We start from the raw sequence: 21,462 nt of genomic DNA on the forward strand, positions 1-21,462 counted from the left end.
TATATGATTTTTTTTTTAAAAAAAAAAAGGCTTTCCCTTTAATAATCCCTTCCCCCATTTTTGTGTATGTAAGGTTGAAAATCTGCAGTACTGTGTTTCAAATATCTCTCACTCTCACCCCCCCCCCTTTGTTTTATATGCTTGCTAACACGAAAATAGAAGGGGGCTGGGAGGAAAATTAAAATTCTTTGCCGATTGTGACGTTGTTATCTGCTCCAGTCTGTTTCAGAAAAGACACAGAACTATTTTGCCCTTGGGTTCAGGAATTCACTTTACAGAAAGTAAAATAATGTCCTGCTTTGTGATAAATCTATAGATTATCAGTGCAAAATGTAAATTACTTCCAAGCACATCTTTTATTTATAATTAAAAGCAGTGTCAGGTGATCGGAAATGAATATGAAAGGTTTTTATTCTTCATGCCCTGAATTCCTAAGTATAATAACTTTTTGAGGTAGCACCCAGAGTGAGATGATTAAGCTAGTTAGGCTGTGAAGCCTTATTTACCTCTTGTTTATCAGATTTACTTTAAAATATTCTGGTTAAATTCCAAATATTGTATTAGAGATTAAGGGCAACTGCATAATCCAGTTAGCAACCAGTCATTTTTAGGTAAAAAAATGTTTGTTATGAGCGTGATCAAAGTGCAATAATGACGCTTTGGACAGTTATTTTTCAGTCATTTTAGCAACCGTACAGATTTAAAAAATAGACATGTAACGATAAAAATGTAATGCAAAAGTAGTCTACATTAATCTCCCTCAGTAGAGTGCACACGGATTCCGTATCAAAATGTTTATTAAAGCGTAAAACTCTAGGAAAAAGTAGAATTCTACTATAAACTTTTAACCAGAAAATCTAGCTCTGGGGTACTAATCCTCAGACTTTCATGCAAAATTTTTCAGCACAGGCTGAGGTTGAGGCAATAAAAATAATAGTGCTTTCAGCTAATCAAGACAGCAGAAAAATCAGAGTGCTCCAAGGGGGACAGTCAACTAATGTTACTACAACTGTAATGTTCAAAAGGCCTTTGCGGTATTGCCATCTCTTCATGAATGTGATTCCTTTGTGTGTGTGTGTGTGTGTGTGTGTGTGTGTGTGTGTGTGTGTGTGTGTGTGTGTGTGTGTGTGTAAGACTTCACGTGTGCACAGTAAACCAGAGGAAGTATTTCCCATTGGAGTGATATTGAGTTTATCGACTAGAAGTTTAGCAAATAAATTCAGAAAATATATTTCTGGAATGTATTTCATACCTGGAGGACTTGTTTCAAATTTCACGTCTTCATAGAGGCCTATAAAATCTAGTTCGCACCCTCTTAGCCTTCTGAAAAAAGCTGTGACCATAACAAAATACCCTCACAAAAACTTGTGGAGCTAGCCTCGTGCGTACTTAACGTCACCATTGTCCTTTTGCTTTTCCTAGCTCCCTTCCCCCTTTGTTTGTATACTTTAGACCGTATGTTCTTCATGGCGAGGTGTTTGTTTTCCTGTGTCCTATTTCCTAATCATACTTACCTCAAACACAATAGTCTTTAGTCAAATATCCCACGCTATCTTTAATAAATCTTTCCCTAGTCTCCTGTTCTTAGGAGTCAAATTCGTCTAGTTACACCCGTGCACAAGGGAGGAGACTCCAACAAAGATTCTAATTAGCTTAGTCTAATCAGAGCAGGGAGAATCGCCAAATCTCACTGAAATCCAGAGGGTAGGTTCACTTCTGGGGGGAGTTGATTACTGGTTTCTTTACTGTCATTGTTTTACTAGAAAACACAAGTTTAGGAACGCTAGGAGCCTAGATTTCATTATTTAGAAAATCACTGTTCAGTGCAGAAGTACATATTTATATAGAGGGCCCGATCTGGCTCCCGTTTAAACCAATTTCAAAACTCCATAGATTTAGTAGGAGAAAGCTCAGAGTCTTCCTTGTATTGAAATAAGTGAAGGATACATGGCAAAAAAAATCTGTTAGTCTCTACATTTATCACACCTTTAGTTTGTCACACTGTTGACATGCGCAATGCACATCTTTCTTTCTTTCTTTCACTTGTGGATTATTTGATAAATGATAATATGTAAAAGTTTTTTCTTCTGATCCTTTGAACACAACAAATAGTTTATGAAGTGAGCTGTAGCTCACGAAAGCTTATGCTCAAATAAATTTGTTAGTCTCTAAGGTGCCACAAGTACTCCTTTTCTTTTTGCGAATACAGACTAATACAGCTGCTACTCTGAAACAAATAGTTTAGATATTTCTTTAGTTATGTCGTCATCAAAGTTGTCTTTACCTCCTCATCTGAGGAGCCAAATCATACTCTGTCACACCGGTGTAAATCCGAATTAATTTTTCTGAAGTTAGTGGTGCTACTCCAGATTTACATTGCTGTAAGTGAGAAAGGGATTTGCTTCTTGGAGATGTAGAAAACCAAAATAAACAGATTCACCTTCAGATTTAAGTGTACACCTGCAGGAGGCCGGAATCATTCATCTTGGGTGCAGTTTCTTATTGCAACCCATAAACACACACATCTTCCCAAATGGATCAATCATAGGATCAAGAGCTGCTCTCAGTGCAAACAGAACATTTGCAGGCGTGTCTCTAAAGGCAAAATTTGACCCTATTTCACTTAGTTGGCAGGGGGGGGTTGGTAGATAAAGAACACAGACTAGTTTTTAATTTTGTCATTAAATCGTTTCCCCAATTTTCCTCTTTATAGAGCTTACAGCGGCTGCACAACGGTTGATCCTTTTTTCTGCAGAATACTATGTATTCTAAAAAAAAAAAAAAGTTGAATTTGAAGGGCCAGGATCGTGATCTCTCTTGGGGTACTCTGTCACCTCGTATTCAACCCCCAGTAACTTCAGCGGCATAATCACAAGATGGAACCAGGGAATTTCCCAAGTGAACAAATCAACTCCCTTACTATAAAATAAACTATATCGGAGAGCTGCTCAGAATGCTTAAAACCAGATTTAAATGGGGCTTGTTGAAGAGGGGGGTGTGGGTGTGGGTGTCTTTCTCTGTGTGTATGGGTTTGTGTGTGCGCTCCTGCAGTTATTTTCTCTGACAATTTATGTAAAGAAATTTGTATATACATTTACTTTTGTGTAAACTGTCCTATCTTCTACTCATGCTTAAAAACCTATAAAACCACTTGGATTATTTCAACCCACCTTCCAAAAATGACGTCTTTATAAAATGTGTTTTAGAATTTGTTCTTTTTGTTTGTTTGTTTGTTTTTTAATTAAATATTCTTACGGAAAAACAATGTGCTGGAGTACAAAGTGAGATTTGTCTCCTCATATTTCACCTACTTTCTGAAATTCCATTCATAGCATCTAGATGTCAAATGCTGGTAAATGTTCTTTTGTGGCTCCTAGTGATCCCTAAAGGCGATTAAATCGCTCATTTGGAGTTGCCTCTGCAAGTTTAATTTCAAGTTTTAAAAATAAATAATTGCATTATTGTGTCCTCAGTGCAAACCGAGTTTATAGAGCAATCCACATCCTGGTACTTATTCCAGTTTCGTAGTAAATTAAGCATTTGTGTGAGTATATGTGAGTGCTAGTCATTTCTAAATGAACACAACTCTCAATTAAATCCTGAAGGCATAACACTGGTGGTAAGAAGTTAACACAGTTAAGTGTGGTCGACTTTATTTCCTCATAGGCAGCAAATTGTCTGAGAGATCTAAATTCATATTGCTCTAGTGGGGAACTAGCCGTGAATGACAGAAGTCAATCACGATAGATTAGATGTGCCCGCAAGAGGGCCGGACTGGCAAAGTCTCACACTGAAGGATTGCTTCTGAGATCAGAAATTCTGCAGAACACACGCCCGCACACTGATACGCTAGGCTTACGCTGTTCCCAACTAATGAGGAGTTTGCAGTTTCCACATATTGCAAGCAACCGCTGACATTATCCCACACTTCATGTACGGTGAGGTACACTCGAAAATCTTTTGTTTATGTTAGTTCCAGTGCAACAGTCGTTCTTCTGAGCAAAGTCTCTAATATAATTAACTCGCCCGCCAGTCCATTGCAAGACGTCTAGCCCTTTCCATCGCTAATTTTGACCGGTCCCTTTCCCATCTAATAGATGGAGTTGATGGAACCTTCTACTTATTCGGGTTTTTTTTTCCCCAGGGAAGAAGCCAGTGTTTTCCCTTGGTCTATAATTGGCCATGCTACCCTCACAAATTTCTCTCTGCAGCAAAAGTATTTTGGCTCTGTTACATACGGTATTTTCTCAGTTAGCTGCTTTTCAAAACCTCCACCCCATTCCCACTTGATCCCATCTGACCCTACTGTGTGACATTCCTACTGCTAAAAGACACTACACATACAACCATTCAAGTATCTCTCTTTCCTGCGGATTCAGTAACGTACAGGACAAAAATCACCAGACTATTAAAAGAATCAAAACTTAGATCAATAAAGATGAAATGTAACCTGTATGTGAATTAATAACGTTGCTGTAGAACGGTTTCAATTTGTTGAGTAAATCTGCTGTAACATCTTGTAAAGGTGTAAGGACACGTTTACAGTATAAGCAACACAGCGTTCTTAACAGTACGAGTTAATTAGTTCCAGATTCATTTTTAAAAGGCAGTTTCACAAGTAAAAAGCTATGTCAGTGTGTAGAACGACTGAAGTATTTTCAAACCCTAAACATCTTGGAGACATAATTGCAAACGGCAGACACTTTGGACAATAAAATAACTGGATTTGTGGTTTTCGGAAAACTTTCTTGAAAATGCACAGAATACATTATCACTTTCTGTCTGTTGGATGCAGTTACACCGATCATAAGTAATATGTTAACTCAGATACATCTCCTAGAAGAAATAACAGCAGCACTTCTTTACTGTACTATACTATACTATACTATACTATACTATACTATACTATACTCAATGGAGAGGGAGGAAGTGAAGAGGTGGAGGTTTTTATTTTAAACTCCCCCTTGATTAGTGGTGATAGCACAGTGATTTTTGTACATGTTTATTTTATATTTGTTTGTTTATCAGATCAGTGTGCAGTGTAATGCATCTGAAAAGTCAATCAGTAATTTTGTATCCGAAATATTTTCATCTTATGCTCAGGAGTGATAAATACAGGTCCTGTAGGTCACAAACTTTAGAAAGGCCCGATATTCCACCCACTGAAAGCAATGGAAGTTTTGTCATTGTGTTTAATAAAAGCATGGGATTCGACAGCCCTGAGAAAGGGACTTTCACCCCTCTCTCTCGGTGGGAAGCATTGCTTATAGGATGTCTGAGACGCAATACATGAACTTGGGAGCTGACTCTCCCTAGCCTGGCTTTGTAAAACTACCAAACGAAGCCAACCCCCGCGCCTAGTGTTTCTAACAATGTTAGAAAATGTTGCTTTTCGGGTAGGTTTCTATATTTTTCAGAGATGAATGTAAAGCCCAGGTGAGGACAGACTGGGGCAGGGGACAAAAGAAAATGATAGGAATTGAGATAGTTAGGCCTTTTCTATGCTTATGCTTATGTCCAATACCTAAAACTCCATGCCCGAATACTGCCTTTGGCTCCCTAGGCTCCAAAATCTATAAGAAAAATTCAAGACAAGCCTTTTCAGTGCCCAACGGTAAAAAGAGCACAAAGTAAAGCAATCCAGATTTAACTCCATTGTAAGTGTTAACCAGAAAATGTCTAATTTAAAACCAGGTACTAGCGACATGATCAATAAATTGTAGCAGATTTACCTTTAATGTTATTTCATTATTTTTTTTAGTTTTGTTCATTATTCATACAACATGTTTTGTGATCTCAGATTATATGTCTCCACAAACACATTGATAAGAGAGAATTCTTCAGTGTCAACAATCAATCAATCAATCAATACAATTTTAAATGAAGGAATTTTAATGAGATAATTTGAGATTAACTTTTCAAATAACTTTAAATCATTCCTAGTGTTCAAAGGAAAAGCTCTGAGCATTTTTTTTTTGTATTTTAAACATATGTATATAAATATCTATATATCAATATAATGTTTATGTACTTTTCTATATACCATTCTCTATCATACACACACACTCATATATTTTAGTGTCTTATGTATGTGTGTGTATATATTTATCTCGAAAGCGAGAGTTTAACAGCGAGCAAGGCATCCATAACTAGATTGGGTGCCTGTATATATGTAATATAATGAACTAGAATCAATTTCCTGAGACTCTTTATTCTTTATTCTTTTAAGGTAGCAACAGCCTGTATACACAATCTCTGTTTTTAAGAACATTGTGCTTTTAAAGCTTTAAAAGAGCACAGTATATCCGGCTAAAATGAACCTTGTACTATATATTGCTCTAAAGTAGAAATGTCAAAGTAAACTCATTTACCACCCGCGCGTCCTTGACTTCAGATGTTTAACGTTTAATCCGAGGTATGTGCACAGCTTCGCTAAGTTTTTTAAACATATCAAAGTTAATAAAATGATTCCAATTGCATGAGCCGTACACCAGAGACTGTCTGCGGAGAAATCCGTATTTTAGTCTACTGTGCTCCAGAATTCTCTTTAAAGAAAAAAAGGGGTAAAAATAAAAGAAGAAAAGAGTTTGCTTTCAAAACGGGATAGAAGGCTTCAAAGAGTCCGGAGAATCGGACTTTCTCTGGAAACTCTGAGGACAGAGCCCTTCAATGATCATTAACTGGTAAGACATCTAGTGGGAATTTCTTGCAATTGCAGCTCAGGTTGATCCATCAGCCAGCAATGATCTTTCCCAGGAATTTCGAATGCACAACTTCCATCCCTTCCTTCTCCTCCTTACAAGTTTCCAGGCCATTTCCTTTCCATTCTGATGATTTAGGATTTGACTTCATTTATCCACCCTACGAAGTGCAGTCTCCAGGAAGTTCCCGTTCTTGCCATCTGCGGACAGAGGAAGACCAGCTTGCCCCCTGCATTTCTTTTTCTACTTTCCCCCGATTGGAAGGCTCAGGTGCCAGTCGAAAGCAGCACAGCCCCCTAGAGGTGTCAAGACCGAACCATCCCCCGGTCAAGTTCAAGCGGACACTGGCGACCCCGATTCCAGGAAAAAGCTCCATTTGCCACTCTTCCTATTCTAGCTCTCACTTAGCTCCACTGTTCTACATGCAGGAAGGAAAAGTTTCCCCAACCTCTAGATCTGTGTTTACATTTGCAAATATATGTTATTGATTTGTAATAAATGCCCGCAGCGTGTCACTGTGTTTAGCAAAGTAATACGAACATGCAGGAGCATGCAAAGAACTGAATCTACATTTGCAGCTGGCATCCGATGGATTTGTGTGGTTAGCAGCTGTCTGCTCATTTTTTGTTTCATATTTTGCCTTAACTAGTCTGCAGATGTACTTGGAAGTTTTCTGAATTACCCTTACGACACTATATCTGACCTTTGCGGTCCATATCGGACTCTTTAGATATTTCCATTTCATGGGCACAGAAAACAGAGTTTGGGTTATGCTGGTGTTTATGGGGAGCTGAATAAATATGATAGGATGGCTATGGCCCTAAGCTTTGGAATACACATTGCCACCCGAGATCATGACCATCTTGTGCTTTATGGAATCTCGGGCAACAAAAATGGAACACGTGGTAGGTGGTCTGTTCATAGACACACAGGATTTTTCCCGATTCTAACCAGATCTGGTGTGACTAGAATTGACTGTTTTGCTTGGTGGTGTATTTGCCCAATCTCAGTGCGCAGAGGGCGTGTGCTTGTTTTTTCATTTCCTATTGAACTCAGGTCACGTCCATCTCCTACTTACCATCTGATGATGTATCTCAGCTACAGCATATCTGCAGAAAGCTGGCTTCATCTGCCCAGGCTTTAGGAGGATGCCGAGTTGGTGGTCCAAAGGTTCTTTCCAGGCATGCACTTCTGTGATCAGCTGTGCCATTTCTCTCATCAGTGGACCTATCTTCAACCTCTTTTGCAGAACCTTGCTTCTGCTGTTCGGTTTATCAACTGGTGTGGCCCGAAGGCAGCATGTTCAAACCGGGGTGCCAAAAGTTCGGCTCCTAAATTCATATAAGCATCCAAATAAAAACCACCTGCTTTTTAAAGATGCGGAGTATCTGCAGTTCCCAAAGACTCCAATGGGATTTATGGATGCTCTATACCTCGAAAATCAGATAATTTATATTTAGGTGCCCGCAGACCGAATTAGGAGTCTAATTTTAGGCGCACAGTTTTGAAAAAACTGGGCATAATTTACTATTTTGTTCCTTGAGAAAATTTCCAGTGTTTCGGTCATTGAGGACAGTATTGCTTGTCATCAAGTCCTTTAACCCAACTGTGAAAATTTTCTATGCACAGAATTTTTAGAAGGTCCTTTATGACTTTTTTATAATATGATTTTTGTATATGCAAGTAAGATTTATGCGCTGGAAATGCATCTATATACTGTACATGTAACAGCAGCATTTGATGTTTTCAATCAAATCGGCACAGTAACCTTGATAATTGACTGCTTGGGTCCCATCTCCTTATACATATGGGGGTTCATCTTCGCTATGATACTCTTCTTAGTTGCATACTCCTTAAGAGCCAAATCCTATTTCCATTTTTTAATCCCCCAGGTACACATCAAGACGCTCCCCGGTTGGAATTTACTCGGTGTCCCTTTCCCAGCTAACGTGTCAAACACAATTTTTCTTCCCTTATGCGTCCTTCCATAGAAGACAAAGGACCGACCAAAGATTAATTGTTTCATGATTGTTAGGTGGTAGGACAACAACATAATTTCAGTACAAATTTCTGATCTCTCCTTTAGACACATTTAGGATAGCTGGGGGCAATATCTTTCCCCCCAGCTAAAATGAATTTGGCAACGAAGTCAACTTTCCCTTATTTGCCAAATATTTACGGAGTTAGAGTCACGTCATCCCAAAATGATATTGACATACCAGTTTATGCCTCCATCACCTCGTGCACAGATAGTTGCTTTTTAGTAAGATGTCCTGAAGTGCTATGGCATAGACTGCAGTATTCGGAGTTCAGCTGTCGGGATGTTGATACATACTGGTCCTCAGGACATGTGTTCCTAATACTTTTGTCCTGTGCTGTCTTCCCACGGCAATGTACTGTAGCCAGTTTTATTTGTTCAAATTGTTGATTTGCTTATGGCTGATATGGAGCACTCCGGTATTCAGGGAATATTATAACCATATTACCTTAGTCCAAACGGGTCTCGTACACGACATTGGCAAAACTTTTCATTTATACTGCATGGAACAAGACTGGGTACTGACTGCCCTGAGAACTGTATGAACATCTAACTTCCAAAGACAATTAAATCTTACTCTTTGTTAAGGCAGATCAGCCTTTAAATTTCTCATGTGATCTGATACTTGAGTCCTTATTTTAGGTTACATCAAATTACCCTTGCATCGGGCGATGACATATGTCCTGACATAACACCACATTCTACACCAGAAATTTTAAAGAAATATGGCTTTTTTCAAGTGGATGAAAGCAGGTAATTACTAGCAGGCACCAAGTTGCTACTTCACAGTAAGAAATAAGTGGCGGATATTCAGCTGCTAACACAACCGTAGTTAAATCTGCAGGAAGGGAGCCTTTAGTTATGTTCATGGTAACTGTGGAATTCTCTATCTTCAGCTATGTTGCATCTGAAGAAGTGGGGTTTTTTATCCACAAAAGCTTATGCCCAAATACATCTATTAGTCTTTAAGGTGCCACCGGACTCCTCCGTTGTTTTTTTTTTTGTTTTTTTTTTTTTGTGTGGATACAGACTAACACGGCTAACCCTCTGATACTTTCTACCTTCAGGTAGATTCTACTACAGAAATACTGGGTGGATTTATCTGCAGACTATCCCTTATTGGATAGACTTTCATTATTTTGCATGGGGTATGGGTTATTATGAAGAATTGCATGAAATGTTGGCATTAAAAACACCTCCTTTGTCTGTCCCACTATTATGTCAAATACTATATTTTGGACACAAACTAATAGGCCAATCTGAATTTTCCACCTAGTATGGCTACTCTGGCTTATATCCGCAACTCCATTCTCACCACTTGGCGAGACTCTCTGGTCTGGCATCTCTTGGGCTGCATAGAGAGATTCTTGTGTTCCAAATCAACTACTTTTGCTGACCTAAGGATATTTAAATTTGTGACTCATCCTTCACCCACTGAAGTCTATGGGAGTTTTGCATTCAATTTAGTGGCAGCGGGATCGGGGCTACTGTGGGTGTGCGCGCTCCTTTCTGTTTAGCACTCTATGCAGTGCAAATATATTAACACATAATATAATATAATGCATTGTTATTTAATTATATGATGTTAACATTAAAAGGCCCCAATGTGGATGGGTCCCAAAGTGTTCAAGGACATAACTAGACAAAGTCCCGCAAAGTGCATACAAACTTGAGTTCAGACAAGTCAGGCAGTAAGAAGAGGAAACAAAATAGAAGTTGCCTTATATTACAGTTTGCTTGTTAGTTCAGTGCCGACTGTTATTGTGTTTGTTGACACTTAGGAGTTTCAAATGTAGTCTAAGAAGCTACTTCCATACACCCTCTACAAAATACAGAGTAAATAATCTCTGGCAAGTACTATAAACGATTGTATATTTAGAGCAGAATTTTTCATTTAATAGCCACCAAGACAGATATGTACTGTCTCATCTAATAAAGGAGACGTAAAATACAATAAGCTATGGAAAAAATAAAATTTAAAAGAGAGTAAAGTATTCATTCAGAAATGCATGCTATTCAATACTATGAACTTGTTTTGTCTTATGTTCACAGTAAATATATATTTCAACTTTATGAACTTTATTTAATATCTTATTATACTACGAACATAAAGACATTAGTGCCTGCATTTAAAGTGAACACACCTATGCTGCGTGGCACATAATGTATTAACTTAAAGTGTAAAATACCTTATAATACACTTATTTAAGGCCTTTTCTTGCTCTATTAGTTATATACTGATCATGTATAATAAAGTTTAGTAAAGATGTCTAGATGGTGAAATATAAAACTAATTCTAATTGATGGATCTTGGTTTAATTTAATTTTATTCTGGGAAATGGTTGATGTATAATTAATCATTTGAAGCATTCCTAACAATAAACGAGGAAACTCAAAATATCTGTAAGAAGATACCAACATATTTTCTGTAACCTATTTGTTTCGATAATGACAATAAATGTGCAGATAAGGTAACTGCACTTTTGAAACCATCTCCTCTCATGATTTTTATAGGATCAAGTTCACGTGCAGCGTAATCTTACACCAGCAGCTCACAGATTAGACATGAATGGTTAGTGTAACTATTTAAATTCCCCTTATAGAAGTGTCTCCTTATGAAGATCCTCTTAAATTTGCTCATTAAACACCAGACTTGAATAAAGTCTCCTTGTTGAAAAATAAATGTGTTTAATGAGTCAAAATGAAAATATCAGGAGAAAAGCACTTATAGTAAAGAGCAACTACCGTGAGGTTATAAGTAACACATTTACTGTCAACTGGATATTAAATATCCTCTGTTGGGGAAGGGAGCTCTTATTGTCAATGCCTATTTTGTACATCAGTGTGTATTTTCCAAACTCATACAATTAATAATATTAAAGCTCTGTGCCTGTTGCTATTGGATGCCAGTTCTTACTAAATACCAACACAATCTAGTATCAGAAGTTTTTATTGCAATATGGTTAGGTTTTCATTCGACCTGGTTGCTCAGGAAACGCTACATACTGGACAAAGGGGAAAGGGCAATCCATACAGTCAACAGCAAATCGCAGAGCTGGAAAGAGTCCTTCAAGATAACCGGTTCCTTACACCTGGAGTAAGACAAAATAGCCCTGTTAAGCTTGGACTCACCAAGCGACAGGTAATAGATAAAGGCGCGCAGAAAATCCAGTGCACCTTAATAAGGTGTAGGTGTATTTACACGCAATTCTCATTGCTGAAATATAGCAGCTACTGAGGGTATTCGTAGGGATAGACTACCACACAGAAATGTAAAGAATAACTGTATATAGCAGCCGGGAATAATGGGCCCAGCTCTGCCCTCATATCTGCAAACACGGCTCCCTTTGGGCCAAGTCCTGCAACCCATGGTTTCAATAGAAACTTTGCCAGCATAATAAATTCAAGATTTTAGCCCATTGATTTCAATCAGTGTTCAACCGAGTGCATTTGAGAGCACAATGGGCCCTGTGGGCCCTGCTCCAGCTACCATTGAAATAAATGGCAAAATCCCCATTGACTTAAACGGGAGAAAGATCGGAGACAATTTGGTGCTTATTTCAAGCAATTGAAATTCAGGAGATATTCACGATAAATATGTATTATCAGCTCTATATTAATAGAAATTGTGACACTACAACGTATAGTTTATGAGAACCATAAATTAAGCATCATCCTGACTGTGAAATTAATTGTACACAGCACCCATGTTCACCGTATCAAAGGTTAAATATAAGGTCTGATTGTTTGAGGGCAGATTTACATGATGGGATTATTACTCAATCATATACTTCTCTAACCACAACACAGAAGGGCTGTGACTCTCCTGCCAGATGCAGAGCCTTGAGTAAAATTTACAGGTTTAACGGGATTCATCGCGTTTATAGCAACATAAGAGATCGATTAATGTATCAGGTAGCTTGTATCTGTAGTTTTGTGGGAGGATTTAGTCAACTTTCACTCCGTTCGCGTTAGTGATCCATATTTCTTTGAGGATACGCTTTAAAATGCCTTGAGATTATCACAACCCATGTGCACTAGAATCTAGCCAGAGTTCAAGAAAGGAAAGGAAAGAAGTTCAGTTGAACAGCACAGAAATGACAGGTAAAGTCTATTCCTCAGCTCAACATTTTGACCCTTAAAATCATCTCTGAAGACGGAATCAAAAAGTACAATAGGAGAATGTGTTAAAAAAACTGGCTCTCAAAAATGTCCAGTATTTCATGAGTGATTTTTCTCCCCCCACCCCATGCTGTATACAACCCTTTTGCCTCTAATTATCTCAGTGTTTTCATAGGTGAAGATTTGGTTTCAGAATTAGCGCCAAAAAGTAAAGAAACTGCTTTTCCTTCAGGCAGGAGGAAAGTCCACCCCGGTTACTGATCAACGCTAATAGGACGTTATGTAAATGGCACGCTATTAAAGGAATGTTATAGCGATAAAAGTTTTGTGATAAATATTTATCCTGTATTCCTAAAGTCTTTATATTCAAACTCCTCTTCTCGTTCTTTTAAAATGGAAATAAATAGCACAGGGGGCCTGAAACTAGGGAAGAACTACTTAGGAGAAAGGTTGAGGGATACATTTAATTGTAATCAGCAACAATGTAGTATGTAATCATGTGGTAGCAATTAATACAAGCTCCCAGCAGAAGTGGAAAGTATTAACAACTGGAGCTCAGTACACTCTGGTTTTATTTAGTTTGCCAAAATTGTGACCAGTTAGTAGATAAGATATAAAGTGACGTACACCACAAATGTTAGATTATGAACGCCAGTGGCTATCACAACAATTATAGAAGAGATTAGCACTTGATTAGCATATTGTCATCTACCTCTAGTACTTGTTCATGGTGGAACTTTTTAGCAGAAAGAAGTAATTGACCAGATAAAACTACTTTCCACTTCCGCACTACACAGTCTGGCATCTTCATCATGATTTACTTAAAAAGAAGAAGAAGAAGAAAGAAGAAGTTCATTGTTTTCCTTGTGGAAACGGGTTGAACAGGTTGTGGAGGAATCTGCCTTAGTTTACATGGCAAGGCAAAATTAATTGAAACTGTAGGTTGGACTTTACCATTGCATACCGTAAGTTCGAACTACTGCTTACGGAAAGCTTCCAAGCGTATATTTCTGTTTATCAATGTATTTACACTACAATTTAAAAAAATGTTCTCCATTACTACCAAAAGACTTCTGTTGGGGTAATCCACCCAGTACAACCAAGAAATAATACGGCTCTCTCTGAAGCTACGGTGCATGAAAAAATTACAGAAAAATCAGAAAGTGACAAGAAAGAACATGGCAATTCACACAAATAAAATCTGATGAGTGCCCCAGCCTCTCTTTGAATAATATTTCCAGCATGTTTTCTCCTATTCTTCCAGAGAAATCAGCGAAAGAGTGTGATTCTGATCACTTATGTTAATAAATATTAGACATGAAACAATGTCCAACATTGTGGATGAAAGAAAACAGTTATACTAGTTTTGAAGGCATCTTATTTATCTGAGGCGGTAGTTTTAAGCCTGAATGGATTGATAGATCTATACAAATATTTAATGCATTCTGAGGGAGTTTTATCATCTTCATATTAAAGAGAAATGGACCTGTATTTGTTAATGCCTTAACAGTTTTTCAGGAAACTTTGCATGTTCTTTTTACAATTCTTCTTATTTTGCAATTATCTCAGAACCCCCAGCACGCAGTGGGAGGGAGAGAGTTAAGATGTCCTGCAAATGCTGCTCGTAAAGCTGCTTAGTTACATTAGAAACACATGAATATCCTGAAATACAAAGTGTCTTTAAAACTAACTGAGCAATGTTTATCTTAATACTGAATGCGAAGAAATTATGGAAGCAGCCAGCGTTGACAGCCCTCCTCCAAATTAATGTTATGGCAGGTAAATTTCATTTGCTCATGAAAATCAAATTCGATTAAAGATCTGCTCCGACTATCATTTTACTCTTGTGTCTTCCAAGACTTCTGGTCTCTTAAAGACTGAGACTATTATTAGTTATTAACATCATCCTACATCCACTAAGTTATTTTAGCTTGTTTAGAAGGATCTAACTGTGACTAACCTATATTTTTGGGTTAACACCCACACGTTTTCCTTTAAGATTATTAATTAGCTCAATTAAAAGGGTGGGAAAATAATATTGGATCTCCTTTTAATACCTATAGTTTCAGATTGTGGGTGGAGCGATTCTCTGGATTTTATTATGTAATAAGAAATAAAAGTATTTGTAAGTGGCCGTACCTGTGGCACTGTTGATGTGTGTGCGCTACCACACAAAGGAACTCTTCTAAGGAAGCCCTTTTCCATTCGGTTTCTAGGAATTCTGTGCCTATAAATTCCCTGTTTTCAAAACATGACATTTAGTTGAAAGTACTGTGTGTGACTTCAAGAAAAGCTGTGAGAATTTTTTAAAAAGTGACCATATGCTCATTTTAGTAGCATATTTACAGTTTATGTTTGGTGTAAGGCCAAAATCCTGCAGTCTTTACTCAGGCAAAACTCATTGGCTTCAGTGAAAGTCTTGCCTGTGTGAGCAATATAGGATGTGGTCCTGGTTAGTGATAAAGGTCAAATTCCGCTTTAATTTACATCTGCGAGTTGATGGAGTTAATCCGGATTTACCCCTGTGTAACCGAGAGAAGACTGGTCTTCAATGAGTATCCGGCACAGCTGAAATAGAATACTGTTGCCTGTAGAGATGAGGCATGGCGTCCATTCACTAGATGAATACAATTTCTGATCAATAAAAACTGTATGGGACTGAAAAAGTTCAGCACATTATAAATTCTGTTGATGAATATAGTGCTCACCTTTATCCCCCCCCATAGAATTAATACTCATTTCAGAGGAAACTTCTCAGGAGATTTATTTCTTTCCAAAATTATAAAGCACTGTAGAGGTTCTCCATCAAATTTCAGAAGAATACTGATACTTTATCTCTTGTTAGTATATTTTTGACCTTCCCTGATGTTAAAGGGACAAAAGTTAGTGGAAGCTTCTGACTAGTCCTTCCGTTGAATATATAGGTGCATTTAAATGATCATATTACGTTTCCAATAATGCTTGTTGTAGAGGATGGTCAAATCAAATAAACTGATTAAAGTAATAATTTAATAATTTCTGGTGGAATTAGTTGATACATCCAAAACGTTGTTTTGGGACACCAAAAGGTATTCAGTTAGGGTTAGATAATAGTTTATATAGAAGCCTGGAAAGAAATTCAAACGTATTATTATACCCAGTGTTCATTACAAAGACCACTATTTTCGAATACCATTTGTTCTGCTCCATATCTGACAGCCTTCAGACGGCACAGTTAGTTTTACTGTTTAGTTGCAGGTACTCATTAAAACATAAAAGAATTCTATTCATATAGATGAGAATGCAAATTATTTAAAAATATAGCTGGAAATTGCTGACATCTTCCTCCTTTCTCAGTATCAATACGCCGTTAAACTTGAGTGCTAGCAAAACAATTAGGTAACCAGAACAAACAGGAATATTTTTTGATTGATCATATACAGTTAAGATGCTATTTTGAGGTGGAAAGGGGGGTACTATCAAATATGACTTTCATCCATGTCATTGCAATTAACAGATGGGTGCAATTATATCACTGGGCTTATCAGCCGTGATATGCATGCCCCCATTTCCAGCCTACAATTTGTGTGTGTGTGTGTGTGTGTGTGTGTGTGTGTGTATGATCATTTTAATTTAATCTCTTTTCTCTCCTTTGCACAGGGATTTGGAGCAAAGCCAAGTGGGTAAACAAAAACAGCATACCGGATGCCCCCACCCTTCTTGTACAGTTTGCATCGCGTCTCAAAGCTACAATTTCAAATGGCTTCTCTAGAACTGTAGAAAGAGACTTGAAAACCAGAGACAAATAGGCGGAAAAAGCTTTAAAGCTGAGCTAAAGAAGAAGGGGGGGGGGAGGAAGAGGGAGGGAGAGGATAACTAGGGAGATTAGTGTTCTCATGGCTGCTCCTTTTTAACAAATCAGACAGGGTCTTCAGGCTTTGAATGACAGTTCTCACATTGGCTAGACTACAACTTTCAACTTGACCTTGGCCTCTAGCCGTGTCTAACCCGTATGTAAAACAGCACTGCCCATATAGCTGTGTTTTATTATTTTCCCCCTCATTGCAATGTATTTTTAAGAATGAGATAAAGAAATCAGGGGAAACAAATCTGCACAAATAATGCCAGCTAAGCAAATTTTTGGGACTCCACAGGTTTCAAAGCTGTAGCCTGAATGAAAGGAAAAAATGATGGGGAATAAATATTTGCATTTGATCATCAAAAGGAATGCGGAAAAGATCTTAGGAAATAAAATGGAAACTATTTATTGGCTACAATTGATAGAAATCGCTTCAATATTGTTAAATAACCAGACAAACGACAACAGTCCCATGTGTTACATATCATTCCACGCACCCAATACATACCTCTCTGTGTCTGCCTTTGAAAATAGATAATCACCAAAGTGATAGCTAAACTAGCTAGCAAATCAGTTCTTTGCATTGTTCAAGGAAAAGGCAGCTCCAAAACAATGCATATCTTAACGCTATGCTTGTAGCAAAGCATTGAAAACAATGCAGCAACGTCAATGGTTAGCACAATAGCTAATAATAGATCGCGCTGTCAGACATGCAACAACGAAACATGCAGCTAAAAATTTAGTTTTCAGTCTATGAACATCTTTGTTATTTTTGTCCATATACGTAAATTCGAGACATATTATTTTAAATTACTGCATTATATTTAATTCAACTGTATATGTATAGTTCACTCACTCACTGAATAATAGTTCGACTAAAAGGGTTTATATATTAATATGTACTGTACAGCTATGTGCAAATACAGTACAAAATTGTTAGCAATAGCAGTGTATATTAAAACGCACCATTGTTTTTTAGAAAACAAAGTGTTTTGCATTAAAAGAAAGCGCGATTCCTTTTCTACACATTACTTACTTTTAACATTGGCAAGACAAAAATAAGCTTTAGCACAGCAACTTTTTTCCAACAAAAAGAGGATGGTGGACAGTAATGCACAATCTATAATCCTCGGTAATATTTTACAGCCAGAGAAGATTCAGTTAGACTGGTAGGCCCCAGGTTTTATTATTAGAATACGAAATAATACTAAGATCTGGTTAACCCTTTCTCTCTCAAAACCCATGATGCCGATCTGTATTTCTTGATGTATTTATTCTAATCCTACATCTGATGCTTTTTTTCTCCAGAAAAGAAAATCGAAACGAATGAAAAAAAACAAAGCAAACCAAGTGTAATCGAGTTTAAACAGGCAGGAAGAAAATGTGTGACATCAGACTTTTCTTAAAATATGTTATCTATTCTGATGCTATTGCAAAGGACAGTGTGGCCCTTAATTTTTTTTCTTTTAAAGATTTAGAAACCAATATTATGACACCGTCAGGTGAGACGACACCTGGATGAATTTAAGATGTGGGACTAAGAGATTTTTTTTTAAAAAAAAAAACCTACCAGAGGACTGATCGGCAAATAGCAGTTGAAATGCAGAGAGGGCTTTGAATTTCAGAGATATTGCAAATAGCATGGAGATCATGCTGAAATCATTTCACAGAATGGACTGAGGGGAAATCACGCCTGGGGGTGGGGAGGGGGGGAAATACCTGTTCTTCTTTGCAAACCTTTTATTCCCCCTGATCATGCACACTTGTGAGTGGAAACGGGTAGCCCCGGGTCTGTGCCGCCCGCTGCTGGAATTCCAGCCCCTGCACGATTATTACATTATTTAATTATCTTCATTTTATTCCTCAGATGTTTATCAGCTGCTTTGCATATCACGTGGGGCTGGGCGGGCCAATGGGCTCTCGCCTGGCGCGACACTGGCGCGTCAGCTCTGGTCAAGTCTCGGAGATTTAGTATCTCTTTTTTCAGTCTTTGGGGCTTTTAAAAAAGAGCCACTAGTCTCAATGCTGATCGGGCTATGACAGCCTCCGTGCTCCTCCATCCCCGCTGGATCGAGCCCGTCATGTTCCTCTACGACAACAGCCTGGAGGAGATCAATAAGAACATGGAAGGTTTTCATGCAGGCAGCAACTTTGCGGCAGCGGCGGCGGCCAACCAGTGCCGGAATCTGATGGCTCATCCCGCATCCCTGGCCGCCCCCAGCACGGCTGCCTACACGTCGAGCGAAGCGCCAGCCTCTGGCATGGCTGAGCCAGCTGTCAAACAGTGCAGCCCCTGCTCGGCGGCCGTGCAGAGCTCCTCCGGGGCCGCCCTGCCCTATGGCTACTTTGGCAGCGGCTACTACCCCTGCCGCATGACCCATCACAACGGCATCAAGTCCTGCGCGCAGCCCGGCTCCACTTTTGCGGACAAATATATGGACACCTCGGTCTCGGGCGAAGAGTTCACTTCCCGGGCTAAGGAACTGGCTTTCTACCAGGGCTATGCCGCTGGCCCCTACCAACCCGTGCCGAGTTATTTGGATATGCCTGTGGTGCCCACAATTGGAGGTCCTGGAGAGCCCAGGCATGAGCCCTTACTCCCCATGGAGAGTTATCAGCCTTGGGCAATCACCAGTGGGTGGAATGGGCAAGTGTACTGCCCCAAAGATCAAACCCAGCCACCCCACCTCTGGAAATCCACTCTCCCGGGTAATGCACCTGCGTGGCTTGTGTCCTCCTGCAATGTTTTTACTGTCACTTAGACCTAGTTAGTAGTAGTATTGTGCTCTTGCTGTTGTTTTTGCTACTGCTGCTTTTGGTTTGGTAGTTGTGCTTTATTTTTGAAACATTCCAGCTAACCTTAAAACTGACCTCTTCGCACCTCCTCCCGCATTCCCTCATGCACATACACTTATACTAGTTCTGGTGGTATTAATATGATCAGGGGTAACTTTGCTCCAGAATTCAAGATATGATTGCTTGAATTACTAATGGCATTAAAAAGGGAAATAGCTGGAAAAGTCTGCTAAAAAAGGTATTATTCATTCACTCTTAACAAGAATTTTCCATAAATAGTGCAACTTGCACACTTCATAAATTATTGAAACAGTGTATAATTTTTCCTAAAGTCCCTTCAGGACATGTGTGTGTGTGTGTGTGTGAGAGAGAGAGAGAGAGAGAGGGAGAGAGAGAATCAAGACTTTTTCAGTTGAGTGCTATTTACTATAGAAAAAAAATCTCTTATCATTAACGGTCGCTTAGTGGCCAAGCCTGTTGAGCATGGTAGAGTAAAAGTTGGCTGTAGATTTAACCTCTGTGCAATTTGAAGATGTCCTAATCAGTAATAATTTTATAATGCCTATGTATATGGTTTTTCTGTTCCAGACGTCGTTTCGCATCCCTCAGATGCGAGCTCGTACAGACGTGGGAGAAAGAAACGAGTGCCTTATACAAAGGTTCAATTAAAAGAACTCGAAAGGGAATATGCTACAAATAAATTCATTACCAAGGACAAACGAAGACGGATATCGGCAACTACAAATCTGTCAGAGAGACAGGTCACAATCTGGTTCCAAAACAGGAGGGTCAAAGAGAAAAAAGTTATCAACAAATTGAAGACTACCAGTTAATGGATTAAAATGGAGAAGCAGCAGGTCACAGGTTTCAGAACTATTTTTTGTCCAGATAAAAATAAATAATAATAATTAAAAAAGACAATGAACCTCTTATTTCATAACAAGAGATCTGTATCTTTGGAATTATAGCGTTTTAAAAAATATTATTGTAGGAAATGGTTAAGACTGACTGTTCTACAGAAATCCAGACCAGACAGTTTAAATAATAAACTGTAGAGCCCAAATGCCCACCTCTCAAATGCTCAGTTTCAATTAAGATACACATTTTATTGAAAATCTTGTAAGTATTTCTGTGACCTTAGTATTCTAGAACACTATTAATGGTTATAATCTGAAAGCTGGTTCAAATAAGAAGTTCGATATAAACATATTTTTTCTTCCATTGCAATCCAAACTGCATGTTGAATCACTGCTCAGGTAAATCATAGTGAAAAAATACAATTACTGTATGTTTAAGAAATGCATTTTATGTATGAAAAGAAGGTACTGAATAAGAATTTCAGAGGCATCAGTAATGACAGAAACTGTGGAGCAAATTAAAAACAATGCAAACTATTGGGGATAGAAAGGCTAATACTTGTTTGGAAATAGCTTTCTTTGAGTTCATTTTCAATAGCTGATTTTTTGGCATTTGAACTGTTTCTTGTAGACAGTATGACAGATATTTTCTAAAAGAACTGTACATATATTACACCTCATAAGGTCTTCAAGAATTGTTAAATAGGTAAACCCTAATAAATTTTAAAACATTTAATGCTTGGGTGGATGCAAATACGTGAACATTGGCATTTTGTTATAATTAAAAAGTCCTTTCTGGAAAAAAAAATCTCTGAGAATTCCAAACTGAAAATACATTTTGTGTTCCCAGAAATATTTTGATTTCTATATTCTATATTTTGATCTATAAGTAATTAGTCATTTACCTTGTTTATTGTCTATTCTGAGGCAACATTAAGAAGTTTAGGGATTCATTTTACAGCACCTTTTAAATCCAAACAGTTATTTCAACCAGCACATTATTTTTGTTTTTATTCACTATAAGATGCTATCTTGTAAATAATAATAAAAAAGCGCACTGTGGAAATGTATTTGTGCACCCTTATTTTTTACATTTCTATTGAAAATGAA

At 38.1% G+C, this 21,462-nt stretch overlaps 1 protein-coding gene across 2 annotated transcripts; it reads left to right on the forward strand.

Moving 5' to 3' along the window:
* The first annotated feature begins 12,676 nt into the window (after positions 1-12,676).
* HOXA13 (homeobox A13) lies at positions 12,677-21,163 on the forward strand. Of its 2 annotated transcripts, none has more exons than XR_006278576.1 (2): positions 12,677-12,843; positions 20,084-20,215. XR_006278576.1 is itself a non-coding variant. In XM_038391733.2 (2 exons), the coding sequence occupies exons 1-2, from the start codon at positions 18,736-18,738 to the stop codon at positions 20,326-20,328; spliced, it is 918 nt and encodes a 305-aa protein (XP_038247661.1). In that variant the 3' UTR covers positions 20,329-21,163. The 2 variants fall into 2 exon arrangements, 1 of the variants encoding a protein (XP_038247661.1); XM_038391733.2 differs by lacking the exon at positions 12,677-12,843 and adding an exon at positions 18,736-19,408 and having other exon boundaries at positions 20,084-21,163.
* The last annotated feature ends 299 nt before the right edge of the window (positions 21,164-21,462 follow it).

This window comes from Dermochelys coriacea, chromosome 2 (genome assembly GCF_009764565.3).
Source record: "Dermochelys coriacea isolate rDerCor1 chromosome 2, rDerCor1.pri.v4, whole genome shotgun sequence".
NCBI classification, from domain to species: Eukaryota; Metazoa; Chordata; order Testudines; family Dermochelyidae; genus Dermochelys; species Dermochelys coriacea.